Here is a 15232-nt window from a genome sequence, read left to right as displayed (position 1 = left end):
ATGCTTGGCAAGTCTATATATGCCAGGGAGATCATCATTCAGTTTTATGTGCACTTCTGTTTTCTGGGTTGGTATAATTCATTAGCACATTCTGCAGAATACTCCATAAAACAGGATTTGGCTGTAATGTTAAGGTTCTAATGACTACAGGATTATATATACAAAAAAAAAAAAAAATGTAGTCATTGCTTCTATTCGAAGTTGATGTTTACATTTGATAAACTGAAAAAAATGCACAAGTGAGTATTTTGCAGCATTTAAAAAAAAAGAAATAACAATTAAGTTTTCATTTATTTGGAGAGAGGCATTTCCCTCTCTCCTTTTTTTTCCCTTTCTTTCTATTTCTTTTTGTTCTTCCTCTCTCTCTCCCTCCTCTCTCTCTCTCTCTGTCTCCCCTTTCTCTGGGTCTCCATATTTTCCTGTGGGAATAAGTTGGGACATTGGAATTGACCTCACATGATCAGCTAGACTCTTCTTCCTCAGTGGCATAGATTACAAGCATATGTCAGCACTCCCACTCATTTTGTCCTTTCTAAGTCCTTAAAAAAAAGCAGGTAATAATCTGTCTCAGACATTTAACACTTCCTAGATGTGTAACCCTGGGCAAGTCATTTAACCCAACTGCCTCAGTGTGTTAAAAAAAAAAAAAAAATAGCAGGTAAAAAATTGCAATTAATTTTTTTTTCCCAAAGGAAAATGATCAGTGAAAATTACTAGTGAAATCATTACAAGAAGTACAGTTTTTACCAGTTTTCTTTCTGTGGCAAATTACAAAATTTTAAAAGTTCCCTCATCCAGAGGAGAGTGAGACTTTGATTGAGAACATCAATATCACTATACAACCTGTTAATGTCAGAGCACCAGGTAGAAGAAATACAAAGTGTGAGGCCAGTCTTATTTATTTGTGCACCTTTGTCATACATTTGTTTAATCTAAAATAAAATAAAAAAAAAAATCTTTGACTAGGAGTAACAAGATTATCAGCAACTGTTCAGATAAATTTAACTTATTCTGAAAGAAAAAATTCTGCCCTAGTGAATGAATCTCATGTATATTCTACTTCTTTTTTGAGCTGGTAATGCTTACAACATTATATATTTAGGGTCCTGAATATTTTGGGGCCATGGATCTCTTGGGCAGTGTAGTGAAGTCTATGAATGCCTTTTCAGAGTAATGCTTTTAAATGAATAAAATAAAGTACTTAGGATGACAAGAAAACCATTTAGGTGGAAATGTTAAAATTAAAAAAAAAAAATACAAATCAATAGCTTCCAGATTAAGAACCTTTGCAATAAAGAAGTCTGAAATTTAGCATTTTTCTTTTTTGAAAACTTCTATCATCTTATTGTCGTTGTCTCCCATCCTTTCTTTTTTCTTGATACTGTTCACAATAATATGAAGATTTTTTGCCACAAGGTTAAAAAGCAAAACCAGAATTAATCTTTGAGAAAGGTAAGGAATGAAAATGAGTTCCAGGCATCTGCAAAAGTAACATTTTAATTAATATTTTCAAAGCGACATATTTATAAGAACAGCTCTGCTTAGAAATTAATCTGTCATCAAGGGAACTGATACACCTTGACTACTCACAGAGTCTAAGGGTGTAACTGGCTAGTTTTAGGTTTTTAAATGAGAGGGTTATAATTCATCTCTTGGTACTTTGCTTGTAGAATGAAACCTGCTCTACAAGGTATCTAATTAAAAGAGGAAAACAGTGGTTGAAGAACCTTCGGTGCTCTCTTCTCTTAAAATGGTGATCACTAAAAACAATATTCAAGCATGTAATGGTTTTTTATTGCGGGTTTTTTCTTGTGTGATCATCCTTTCATTTCTTCCTCATCTCAAAACGTCCAATTCTTAAAAAAAGAACTTCTGTAATACAATTGAGACGAGATTTAAAAAAAAATTTATGTTGAATTACAAATAGACTGTTAATGCTTATTAGGGCAATTTGTTTAATCAGAAGCAAGAAGAAAACAGAAGGGATAATTTGGTTTTCATTTATTAATTCCCATAAGCATTGGACAACATACCTGTTTTGTCTCAAGATATATTGAGATAGTCTTTTGATAGAAACTCTAATTGGATCTAAGTTGCCTCCCTTCAAATGTCAATCCCTACTATCAGTATAGTGTAGATGCACTGCAATTGTGGTGCTGAAAAATGCATTTGAAATTGATCACCATAAACACGTTTGATGTTCAGATGTTCTTGTAAAAAAAAGAGGAAATTCACATAAAATGTTGCTTACAGCTTGGCTGAATGCCACCCGAGCCAGGAAACTCCGGTCAGAGTGGACAATGTAGCCCCCAGACACAGCTCCCGCCTTATGCCCTGTGCCACCTGATGACAATGGGCCATTCTAGTTCACAGTGAAATCATATTTTCATACATCATTTCTTAGCTTTTTGGGTGAGGGAGGGGAAATAAGTTCTCTTTTGAACTAGATCTATTCATTACATTAATAAAATACTGGTTATCTATCTATCTATATATGGGAAGAGAAAAGGAGAAGGGAGAAAAAATGAATAGAAGCTTTGAAAAAAATATAATAATGGGGGTGATTCTGCAACCAGGAGGAGAATTGAAAATCACACCTTTCAGCCTCCACATTTTTTCTTTTGTTCTACAGGCAAGGAGAAACCATCCGGAAGGAAGAAAGATTATGACTATCTATAAACCAACTGTTTGACAGAGACAGAAATGCTGATAATGAGTGGGTTATGTCTGTAGTTCTTGGCTGCTCACATCAACAAGGGATGAAACAAAACAGAAACTCTTGATATTTGTCTGAAGAGGTACTGGTGTGACCACGGGCAGCAAGAGTTCAGCTGAAGTTCAGGGCAGATGTTGCCAGCAGTTTATACTGCGGGAAAGTCAAATTGCTTCCGGATTCACCTCTTCCTCCTCCAGTCATTTCCAGGATGGTCAGGGCTGAGCTATGCTCTGGCCTAAGGTGACAAGGTCAGTGGGGAAGCAGTCTTTGAGTAAGATGCCTCTTTCTCGGTTACAATCCAGCTCCTCAATGAATCCATACCAATAGATCACCAATCCAGGGCCAAATCTGTGAAAGAGAGAGACAGACAGACATAGAGACAGAGAGAGAGAGAAAGGGGGAGAGACAGAGAGACAGAGACAGAGAAAGGGGGGGAGACAGAGTGACAGAGACAGAGAGAAAGAGAAACAGAGAGACAGAGAGAGACAGAAAGAGAAACAGAGACAGACAAAGAGGGAGAGAGAGACACACAGACAGAGAGAAAGAGAAATAGAGACAGACAGACAAACAGACAGAGACAGAGAGAAGGGGGAGGGAGAGAGAAAGAGACATAGAGACAGAGACAGAGAAAGGGAGGGAGACAGAGTGACAGAGACAGAGAGAAAGAGAAACAGAGAGACAGAGAGAGAAACAGAGACAGACAAAGAGGGAGAGAGACACACAGACAGAGAGAAAGAGAAACAGAGAGACAGACAGACAGACAGACAGAGACAGAGAGGGGGGGAGGGAGAGAGAAAGAGACACAGAGACAGAGACAGAAAAAGAGGGAGAGACAGAAAGACACACAGACACAGAGACAGAGAGAAAGAGAAACAGAGAGACAGAAAGAGACAGAGAGAGGGGGGAGGGAGAGAGACACACAGACAGACAGACACACACACACAAAGAGAAAGAGAAAGAGAGACAGACAGAGAGAAAGAGAAACAGAGAGACAGAGATAGAGAGAGAGACAAAGAGAGGGGGGGAGAGAGAGAGAGAAAGAAAGAAGAGAGAGAGAGAGAGAGAGAGAGAGAGAGAGAGAGAGAGAGAGAGAGAGAGAGAGAGAGAGAGAGACAAAGACAGAGACAGAGAGAAGGAGGAGGAAGAGAAAGAAGATGAAGAAAGAAGGGCGGGAAAGAGAAAAAAACACATGAATTTTAAAGACTTATACTACCTGAAGAAAGGGAATTAATCATAGATTAAAGAAAGCTGACCTCCAAGGTCCACCCTAGTCTTTTTTCATGCAAAGGACTGGTAAGGATTACTGATTTACCCATGATTATGTAGCAATTTAAAACTTCCTAAACAGATTACCTTTGGGGCTACAGTATTTTGTTTGTTCTTAGAAATGCTATTTAGATTTAAAGTTAATGAACTCCACAAAACCAGGTGGCACAGTGGTAAAAAGTTGAGTTTCAGTTGTGCACAGCTCTTTGTGGCCTCTTGGCGCTTTCTCAGCAGGGACACTGGAGAGCTTTGCCGTTTCCTTTTCTACTTCCTCTGACAAAATAGGAAAATGAGGCAAACAGTGTTCCATGACCGGGGTCACCCAGCTGCGAAGTGTTTAAGGCCAGATTTGAACTCTTGAAAATGAGTCTTCCTGAGTCCAAGCCTAGTGCTCTACCTGCTGAGCCACCCCGCTGCCCATAGATAGAATACGTGATCTATTAAAATCTGGCCTTAAACACTTTATTAGTCATATAAGCTCTGGCTATCTGTTCCCATATTTGTGAAATGGGTATAATAACACAAGCTTCCCAAGGTGTTTGTGAGGATAAAATGAGCTTTGGAAAGTGCTTTACAAACCATAAAACTATTATATGAACTACTTATATTCTATGAATTTTATTACATTTAAAAATTAAATAATTAAATTATATTAGCTATTTAAAACCTTAAAGCCATTATATAAGTGCTAGCTATTCTAATTATTAATGTGATCATAAATTATCAATGTTTTAGATTTATTTAGATTTTTACCTTTTTTTCCTTAGAAACCTAAAATATTTAATGCATGCTATCACTTGTTTGTAACTGCACCTCAGAAAGTTAGGTATGAATGAGGTACACATTTAAGAGATGGAGAAACCAATATCTAGAATTTATTCATTTCAACAAATATTTATTTATTTAAATTTTTAAAATAATAGCCTTTTATTTTCAAAATACATGCAAAGATAGTTTTCAACATTTACCTTGCAAAACTATTCAATTAGCATTTATTAAGCATATGTTAAGTTCAAGGCAGTGTGGCTGGGGCTGGGAATAGAAAAAGAAGCTGGAAATAGCCTCTGCCTGCAAGTGGCTTACTGGCTTCAAATGACTAATCTCTATGGTAAGAAGTTAATGTAGGCAAGCTTAGAATTTTTGTTTTCTGAAACAAATTTTTAAAAAGAATTCAATTTTACTCTTTTTCCATCAGGGAAAAAAGAACTTTGAAATATTCCTTAAATAATAAAAAAGTTGTAGAAATATTCTTAGTCCTCTGATGTCTTTATTCTTCCATATGGATAAAGGTCCCTGTTCAATTCTTCCAGACTCCAACATGTTTAAGTGACATTAGAGCCTCACCCTCCAATAATGCCTTCTGGAAGTGAGGCAGAGAGTCACTGGATTTGGAGTTGGAGAAAACTGGCTTTGAATTCTGTCACTGATGCTACATGGGTGACTTTGGATAAGGCATTTCATTCCCTCTAGACATCAATTTCTCTATCCTTAAAATGGGATTAGACTAGATGACTTCTAAGGTCCTCTGCATCTATAAATTAATGATCAAAGTGAAATTTGATAATGTTCTAATCAAGAAAATGAGGACTTAGATGACCAATTCTGATGGATGTGGCCATTTTCAACAATGAGATGAACCAAATCAGCTCCAATGGAGCAGAAATGAACTGAACCAGCTACACCCAGAGAAAGAACTCTGGGAGATGACTATGAACCATTACATAGAATTCCCAATCCCTCTAATTTTGCCCGCCTGCATTTTGGATTTCCTTCACAGACGAATTGTACACTATTTCAAAGTCTGACTCTTTTGTACAGCAAAACAACTGTTTGGACATGTATACATACATATATATATATAATTTATATATTTATTTATTGTATTTAATTTATACTTTAACATATTAAACATGTATTGGTCAACCTGCCATCTGGAGGGGGGGAAGGAGGGGAAAAATTAGAACAAAAGGTTTGGCAATTGTCAATGTTGTAAAATTACCCATGTATATATCTGGTAAATAAAAACTATTATTCAAAAAAAAAAGAAAAAAATAAAAAAGAAAATGAGGACTTAGTCCAAACAACCTGTGGTTAAGTATAGAGACATATTTTTTCAAAGAAACTTTCCACTCTTAATGTTTCCAAAAACTGTCTTAGGAATCCTCCAATATTGTTAACATGGACTGATCTCCACCAGGCCAACTTAGGAAGTAGCCCCAGAGACTCTTCTACCCATCAGGAAGTTCAGATCTTTAGGCTGGTTCATAAAGATGTAATCTCGATCAATCACTGCATACACAGATATGTTTTGCACATCAGTTTCATGTTTTTCCTACAGAGAGCACTTAATTAAAGGGCAACACTACTTTTGGTGTAGTGTTGCAGGAATTTTACAGTGAAATCATAAATTATGAATGTTGGGTTAGTAAAAGGATGTCTAAAAACAGAACCGCTTTCTGTCATCTACGTTAACAGCAGGCTGAACAATGTTTGGCCAAAAAGCTTTTTCATTCTATGATTTATTATATGCTATAGTGAACTTGCCAAAAATAACAGTACAGGATGAGCTGTTAGATACTGTATGTATGGGACCAAGTTCAATAGGATGTCATGTAACAGTTTATTTGAGACTCACATCATTAGGATGGCCAAGTTTTCTTGAAGGCAAATTAAGACTTTTAAAGGCTCTTTCAACTCATATGGGGCAGAACTACAATGGAACTGTTCTTACTATGGCACCTTTTAAAACTCTGTAAAACTAGAAGTTTTAGGATAACAGCCTCATTGTGAGTATTTCTGAATAAAAAGATATACGGTTCAGGCCTTCTGTTTGAACCTAGAACTTTGTTTACACTTTGTAGGTCTGTCCCATGTAATGCACTTCTTTGGAGGTCAGTGAGAGACTCAAACTAATGCCACAAAAAGAATGGGAGCCTAAGAAAAATCTGTTAGCACCTACAAACAGATAGCCTAAATACCTTGTCTTGTTTAGTTGAATATTATTTAAATAACTGGTGCTTGATACTTGGTGCTCAACAAAGGGTTATGCGATCAGGACATAAATGATTTATGAGTTTCCTGAATATAAGGAATTTTCCTAACGATGAGCGCCATCCCAAAGTAGAATGGTCTGATGTGGGAGGTAGTGGGGTCTCTCTCCCTCTCTCTAGAGATCTTCAAAGTGGAGCCTCAATGACTACTTGTCATATAGGTTCTCCTGGAAATTCTTTTGGGGATGGTACTAAACAATCATTAAAGTCCCTTCTACTTCTGACATTCTTTAATTGTGAAAACTCCATTATGCACCAAAGATACACAGGCACAAAGCTTCTTAAAAACGATTAATCTATTTTTTCATTTTTGAGACATTATCTCAGATCCTTATGTCCAATAGGCCTAATATAAGCTCTGAAGAGTCTATCAGTTTATAATGCAGCCATTCTGGAGACCATCATGTTCCCTAGTAATGCACTAATATTTTTACAAAGGGGGAAAATGTGTTCCAGCCAGTCACCAAAAAGAACAAAGAATATATGAGGATCGTAAACAACAAGCCTAGTATTTTAAAAGATTTAATAAAACAAAAACACACATCGCCACAATTCAGAGAGCAAGCACATGATGCACTCTCTGTGAACCACAGTGTCATAAGCTGCAGGACATGAAATGGCTGTTCAGTGGAAACACGTCTAGTCCCACTCAAACCCCCTCCAAAGCAGGATAATCAGTAAACATGCTACCCCACCCTTCATTTTTAAAACATTAAAGAGCTCAAATCATTTGTGAAGCAAAACAGAAATCTACTAAAAAACTTTGCACTGACTGTGAGTATTTCAACTTAAAAACAAAAATGATTCTACCATTAGTGATAGGGATAGACATTGGACCTATGATTTCTTTGGTTCTGGGAACTCCTGGGTCAGGAAACTCCCTTTGCAAAAATGCAATTCATCAGTTTCTTTGCCTTTTGTCTAGCCTGAGAATTGCTAACGGCCCTGAGAGATTATATGAATTGCTCTAGCTAATATTCCCTTTAGGTGGAAGAGGAAAGGGACTTGAACCCAGTTCTTTCTGGCTTTAAGGCCAGTTGGATATAGGCTACACTAAGTGGCCTCTCTATTGGTGAACAGAGAGATAATGGGATTTTTGAATTGAAACATTATCTCATCTAACCCTCTGACATTATAGACGTGAAAATGGAAGCCCAGAGAGGTTAAGGGAATTAAATGCTTAACCAGGTGGCAAAGTGTGGCAATAGGCTTTTTAAAACAACTTTCTACTCCTACAATTTCCCAACATGTCCCAGTGGCAAAGGCAGCTTGAGAACTGAAATCTTCTGACTACTAGGCTGAGGCATTTCTGAGCTTGCTCTAAGCTCCCAAGAATCAGTTATGCCATCCATAACCTTCCAGCCACATACCTAATTCTTGAAAGATCACTTGTAATGAACAGTTCTATATAGTCAACTTTATTTTCTAAGCTAGGAAGAAGTGCCTAGTTTGTGGAGAATACAAAAAGGCACATGTTTTATAGTTCACTATGTCTCCTTCCCTCCCTTCTTCTCTCCCCCACCCATGTGTTGTCTGTCTGCTGTCTCTCTCTTTCTCTCTGTCTGTCTGTCTCTCTTCTTTCTCTCTCTTTTTCTCCCTCTACACCCTAATTTCAGACAACGCTTAAATAGGTATGGAGTTAGAGAGATGAGAAAACAGTCTCCAGAAAGAATTCAAAGGATAGAGAAGAGTGACTTTATCCTTCTGAATGCCTGCTTGTTTTAATCTTGTAGAAGTGGTAAGACTGAAAAGACCAGGGAGACATATTCAATCTTCTTTATTGATTAAAAAAAGAAAGAAAGCAAACTATCAGTGATGTTTGAAAAGAAACTGAGTCCTAGCAATAGGAGGAATGCAGAAAACAACAGAGCAAGTGTACTTATGAAACAGCAGTCTTTCCCACCAGTTTATTGATGATTTTGTACAAATGCTTCAAGAGTAGCTAACAAGATCAAAGTTCTAAAAATGGAATTTGCAGATTCTTATTTATCTGAGACAGTGATGTAAATGTCTTTTGAATGAAGTCTTATTTCACTTTCCTGGAAGGTGCTCTCAACTCACTAAAAACAAAAAATAAAACCATTTTTTTTTTTTTTTTTTTTTGCAAAAAAGGTGAGGTGAAAGTTAACAGTCAAGTCAGGCTGGGAAAGTGAAAAGCTCCCATCATGAAATGTCATGTAAACAATTAATGACTTAAAGTCTTTAAGCTCTTTGAGCTCTTACAGCCCTTTTGTTTTAAATTGGAGCCAAAAAATATTTGATTAAAGAGTCCAAAGTGTCTGGTGTTTCCTCTCATGTTTTTTTCTTGTCTGAGGGAAACAAATGCAGTCAAAAGTTCCACTTTGGCTACTCATAGTCTCCATCCCAGCTGGAATTCTTTTGAGCAGAGTAGATAGGGATACAGACTTTGTGTGACATTCCTGGCACGTTCTGGAATATACTGCTCTGGGCATCCAAACCCTTATTCATAGGCCATGAAAATTAGGTTTGATCTTTAATGTGAAAGGGTCCACATAATAGAGTTAGGTTTATTTTGCCAACTGGGTCTTAAATGCACAGCTTTAAAAGTACACAGGGAAATGTATAAACCTGGGAAGAGGTATGGCTTCCAGAATCCAAAAAACTGGCCACCTGTGACTTTTTGTTGACAATTTAAAAATTCTACCCATTACATTACTTTGCATTAGTATGTTAAGGGCTAAGAAATGGTATCGAAGACCTGGATCCAGGATTGGCCTTGGAAACCAATGCCCATTCAAGCCCTTTTTGCAACAGAGCAGCTGTGAGCTCTCAACCAAGTTCTTTAGTCTCTCCGTGATTTTATTCAATTATTTCAGTCATGTCTGACTCTTCACGACCCCATTTGGAGTTTTCTTAGGGATGATAACTGATATGTTTTGCCCTTTCCTTCTCTAGCTCATTTTAAAGAGGAAACTGAGGCAAACAGGGGTAAATGACTTGCTCAAGTCACAAAGCTAGTGTTTGAGATTGGTTGAATTTGAACTCAGGTCCTGACTCCAGGTGCTGAACTCTACTCACTATGTCACCTACCTGATTTTAACTCAGTCTTTCCAAGTAAAAACAATAATAAAGAAGGTAATGATAATGATGATAATGAAGATCATAATAATTAGCATTTATGTAGTACTTTGAGGTTTGCAAAGCACCATATTTGTATTATCTCTTTTGATCCTTTCAACAACTCTGTGAGGTAGGTGTTAAAATTATCCCATTTTATATATGAGGAAACAGACTGAGAAAGGTTAAATGAGTTGTCCAGAACCACACTGCTAGTGAGTAAGATAGAACTTGAACTCGGGTTTTTATGGTTCAAGTCTGGCATTACAATTCACTGGCACTACCTAGTCACCTCAACTAGGTAAGCAACTGTGTAAGACTAAGTTAGAAGCAAACCTAACAGTTATTTATTAAATGCTTAATGTGCCAGGCTAGTTTGCTATTGTTATCAGTGAAGGGACTTTTTAACCTGGGAGTTCTTCAGTCCTATAAAATCACAGGTCTGTTTTTTTCTTTAAAGCAATTAAAAACAAAGAAAACCTATTATCTGAATTTGAAAATTTATCCTTTTGTCTTAAAAGGATGGCAGAAGTAATCTGTTAGCTCGAATTCATTCCATGTTGCTTGAGAATACAAAGAAAAGGAAATTCATTCTAAATTACAAGATAATGCTGAGGCAATGCTGAGTGACTAACCTTTCCCTCATACCTGGACCGACCAGTTGGTTACAGGAAAATGAACTCAACAAAAAAGTCCATACGTGAGGTTGACTTAAACTTTGTTGCTCACAGGATTATCTTAACACTGCCACTTTTGGGAAGTGATTTTCTGAATGAAGCAAAGTTTTAAAGAAGTAGAAGATGCTTGAAAGCAAGGGCTCCTGCAGCAAACAGGTAACAAGGAAGTTCTTTATGAGAGGCAGGTTTCCAGCTCTGCAGAGTCAGTGCTGCAGAGAAAAGGATCAAGGATTAGGGGCTCATCTTCTGTCAGGAAGCAACTCATCTTCCTGAATTTAATTCTGGCCTCAGAATTCACACTTACCAGCTGTGTGAACCATGGGAAAATAACTTAAACTCTGTTTGCCTCAGTCTCCTTATCTGTCAAACAAGCTGGAGAAAGAAATGGCAAACCACTTCAGTGTCCTTGCCAAGAGAACCCCAAACAGAATGACAGAAAATGACTGGACAACATATTGACACTGTGCTAAGTGCTTTACTAATATCCCAATTGATCTATCACATTATAGTAACAGTTCACTTTTCTAGGATTCAATTCCATGATAAGCTCACTTACCAAGAACATAGCTAACAATAACCAAATAAGCAAAGAAAAGCCTATCAGCAGGCAAAACACTTCAAAAGTCCACATATTTGGGCATAAAATACAGGAATGACCCTAAGCCTTTCCTTAGAGGCTACTTACTCTTATTCTATATACAATTCTAAACATTTATAGGGTATTAAGCATTGTGTTGTCAAGGCAAGGGAAAATATAGTGCCACTATGAAAAATACACACAAAAACAAGAAGCGTGTCATATCAGCCTGGGATCATGTCCTGTAGCCCTACATTTCTTAAAAGGCCTCCAGTGATTTATTACATTACAACTTAATTAAAGCCAACAAGCATTTATTGCATGTTGACTGAATGCAAGATAATTTAGAAATATTAAAAAAAAAATGACCAATTCCTATCTTTAAGGAACTTTATATAGCATAGCAATCACAGCAATTTCATAATGATGATCCCAAGCCAACAAGAAAAGGTTAAGTTATATTCAGTGCATCTTATTTAAGAAAGAAAGTAGTTATATATTCTGTAATATATTCTAGGAAGATTTCCATCCAAAATGGTTAAATTATTTTTTAAAAAATCTAACCATCCAGTTATTCAGCACAATATATTTCCTAACTGAGATTTTTCTAATTTATAAGAGGCAGTGTGGGAATAGAATATGGAGAGTTAGACTAGGGGTCAGGAAGGCCTCTACTGTGATATACTGGCTGGCTATGTGACCAAACTCATGGATATGAATTGTCCATCCTCAAAAGCTATGATACCAGTAAGATTTATCACTTGATCCAAACTTTTTCCCTAATCAAGTCCATGCAATCTGAGATTCAGGAGCCTACATGTTGGGCTCCCATGCAAAAATTATAGAAAAGAATCCCTTAACATTTTATTAATCATAAAATAAACAAATTTGCTTTTATTTCCTTCCTGGTCCATGTAAGTTTAATGATAATTATTATTACAATTATTTTATAACTCCTTGAAAGGATAAATGAGAAGTCAGTATTCTCTCTATTCAACAAATTAGGAAATCTGAGACCCAGCTAGCGAAGGGACATCTATAACCTAAGTTCTAATCTATTATGTTATTCAAAAATTTAGTAGTCCACAAGGAGTCAACTTGAGGAATATGGAGTCCACAGGCTTCAAACTTGAGTAGATTATTATGTATCTATTCCAAGTAGGAGGAACATGATTCTTTGAGAAAGGTTTTTTTTAAATATTATTTTTTATCTTTTTGGAAAGGCAATCTGAATTTTAGGCCAAAGAAATATATATATATATATATATAATATATATGATTAAATGTGAGGGAACAGGTTTATGCCACTTAGAAAACAGGTAGCGAAAGCTGAAGTTTAGGAATTATTGGATGAAGATGAGAGAAATTTTTCATTCTGGGAAGGAGTTCAAAAATTATGGAGGCGAATCTAAACATTAGGAAAAGAGTAAATCCAGAGCTCAGCTGTAACCTGGTCATATAAATGGTAATAAACAGATGGAAGAAGTTAGGGATTCAGATTATCCCTCCTTTCCCCATAATTTGATTCTTAGGGTCCAAAAGCTCCATCATTGCTCTGAAAATATTTCAGGTACCTTCATGTCATAAGAGTCTTGTATTTATTTTCTTTCCTTGTGATTTCTCTATAAATGATTCCTTAAATAGTATTTTTTTAAAATTTCAATTCATAAGGGATCATATCTTCTTTTTGGCAACCTAGCCTCAAAAGAACAGGTGACGTGTAGTCAGAGGTACAATTTACACAGAGAAGACATGGATGGTGTCTAGCCTCAGGGACTCAGAATACCTGCATTCAAATACTTGCTTTTCTACTTATAGAATATGTGATATATGATAGTGACCCAGTCACTTAATTTTTTTCTGATTCTCAACATCCCCATCTAAAAAAATGGGTATAACATAACATCTTATAGGGCTACTTTGAGGATAATTTTTGTGAACCTTAGACACTACACAAATTCCTATAAACTATTATTATTAGGTAAACAGGTCTGTTTAAATGGAAGCAGGCTATTGAGAACTCTAAAGAAATAAGCTGAGTGATTATTTACTATTTCACAATGATGAGAATTGATGATGACTGCAGAAAAAATCTAGAGACTTCACGATGTACTTACTAAATGCTGGTGTATAAATCCAGCTGGTGCCAATAAGATGTAATTTTTAAATTGTTGGATTTGGAGTTGGACAGGAAATGAATTTAAACTTTGTTTCCTATGAACAGGTGACCTTATTCAATAACAATATTAAAAAAATCTGTTAGAGTCCTATCAGTAGAATTGGATTGTGTCAGTGATTCCCATTTTAGCCCCATAACAATGATTAATTATTATTAACCATCATAACTTAATAATACTTTTATTCAACTACAAAAGGCAGTTATTTTTTTTTAGGCCCTTGAATATTAAATGTATAAATATATTAGAAGGATAGTGACATGTTCCCTGGACCATTTCTATATGAAATTCTTTGGAAAACTGGAGAATAATGTGATAACAACAACAATAAAAATAATAATAATGTAAATGTGGGATCCTGGAGTGGGTGAGCCTCATAAATCAGGAAAATGTAATTCAAAGTTCCATCCCTGACACTGGCTATCACTTTTACTCTCAGTAACTTGAGCAATTCTCCAAGACTTATTTAGCATTTTTAAGATTTGAAGAGGGCTTTGATATAAAACTCACTTGATCCTTACAACAAGGTAGAGGTTATTATCCCTGTTTTACAAATAAGAAAACTGAGGCAGAGTGGTGATGTGACTTGTTCAGGATGGCACAGTGTCTGAAGTGGAATTCTAATCCTGGTCTTGCTAACTCTAAATCCAACACACAATTTACCTCCCTATGGGGTCTCTCAATTACTAAGCCAACAATAAACTCTTCCCCCAGGGTAGGTGGGAAGGGAGAGGAGTAAAAGAACTATCTTTGAAAAAAAGTGGAACATCTGTGTGGGGTCTGGGTTAACTTCTAAAGATGTGTGCAGGCATGTGGCTTTGGGGAGTCGATTATTTCCCCATCAAAAAGCCTTGCATGTGGTTTTTATGAAGAATGCATTTTCAAACACACAGCTCAGGAGAAGTGCACAACATGTTGTAATTGTTTTAAAATAAACTTTTACATCGTTTATTTAGTTTTAATCTGTTTGTTGTAGATTGGCTATATAGTTGTTAATCACTGCTGTATGTGCTCCAGGACAGAGTTGTAAATAACTTTTCCATTCAAGTGTCCCCTACTAAAATGTGTTTTCCCATGTTTACATGTAAAGTATATATATTTAATCCCATGTGCAAATGCATATAATATATTCACAATTCTCATCATAATAGTAATGAGCACTATAAAATTCTCGCACTATGGTCAATTTAATTCAAGATGTGATGTATTCTGTCTCATGGTATCTGCAAATAAAAAAGTGTATAATATCTTGGTTGGCTAGGTTAGCCTTTATGCTTGGTTTGTGTTTCCAAATGGAAAAATCTAAAGAACTATATTTTTAAGTATAAATTCTTAGAGGTTGAGTATTGAAATTTACACATACACACATACATACAGATATATTTTTGTATATACATTTATTACTAAAGCCCTCCCCTGGTGACTTATGAAATATGAAGGTGACCCTGGGTTTTCAAATGCTTTACTGGTAGAGGGAAAAGCCTAGTAATAATAAAAATAATAATAGCTAATATTTAGATAGTGATTGGCATATGCTAAGAGCTTTATAACTGCTATCTAATTTGATGCTCAAAAAGATCCTTGGAAGTAGATGGTATTATTATTCCCATTTTATAGAACTGAAGCAAATAGAGGTTAAATGCCTTGTCCAGAATCACACAGTCTGGTCAGATTTGAACTTAAGTCTTTTG

At 36.1% G+C, this 15232-nt stretch overlaps 1 protein-coding gene across 2 annotated transcripts in view; it reads right to left on the bottom strand.

Annotated features, from left to right (window-relative positions):
* Positions 1-1476: 1476 nt before the first annotated feature.
* Positions 1477-15232, bottom strand: part of CDIN1 (CDAN1 interacting nuclease 1) — a 265077-nt gene continuing 251321 nt past the window's right edge. For both annotated transcript variants that reach the window (XM_074287062.1, XM_074287064.1), the window contains one exon: positions 1477-3064. In XM_074287062.1, the coding sequence (XP_074143163.1) occupies positions 2929-3064 (136 nt within the window). In that variant the 3' untranslated portion in view covers positions 1477-2928. The remainder of the gene's footprint in view (positions 3065-15232) is intronic.

Source organism: Sminthopsis crassicaudata, chromosome 2 (genome assembly GCF_048593235.1).
Source record: "Sminthopsis crassicaudata isolate SCR6 chromosome 2, ASM4859323v1, whole genome shotgun sequence".
NCBI classification, from domain to species: domain Eukaryota; kingdom Metazoa; phylum Chordata; class Mammalia; order Dasyuromorphia; family Dasyuridae; genus Sminthopsis; species Sminthopsis crassicaudata.
The sequence above is the reverse complement of the archived record's forward strand: the minus strand, read 5'-3'. Positions and strand labels throughout refer to the sequence as shown.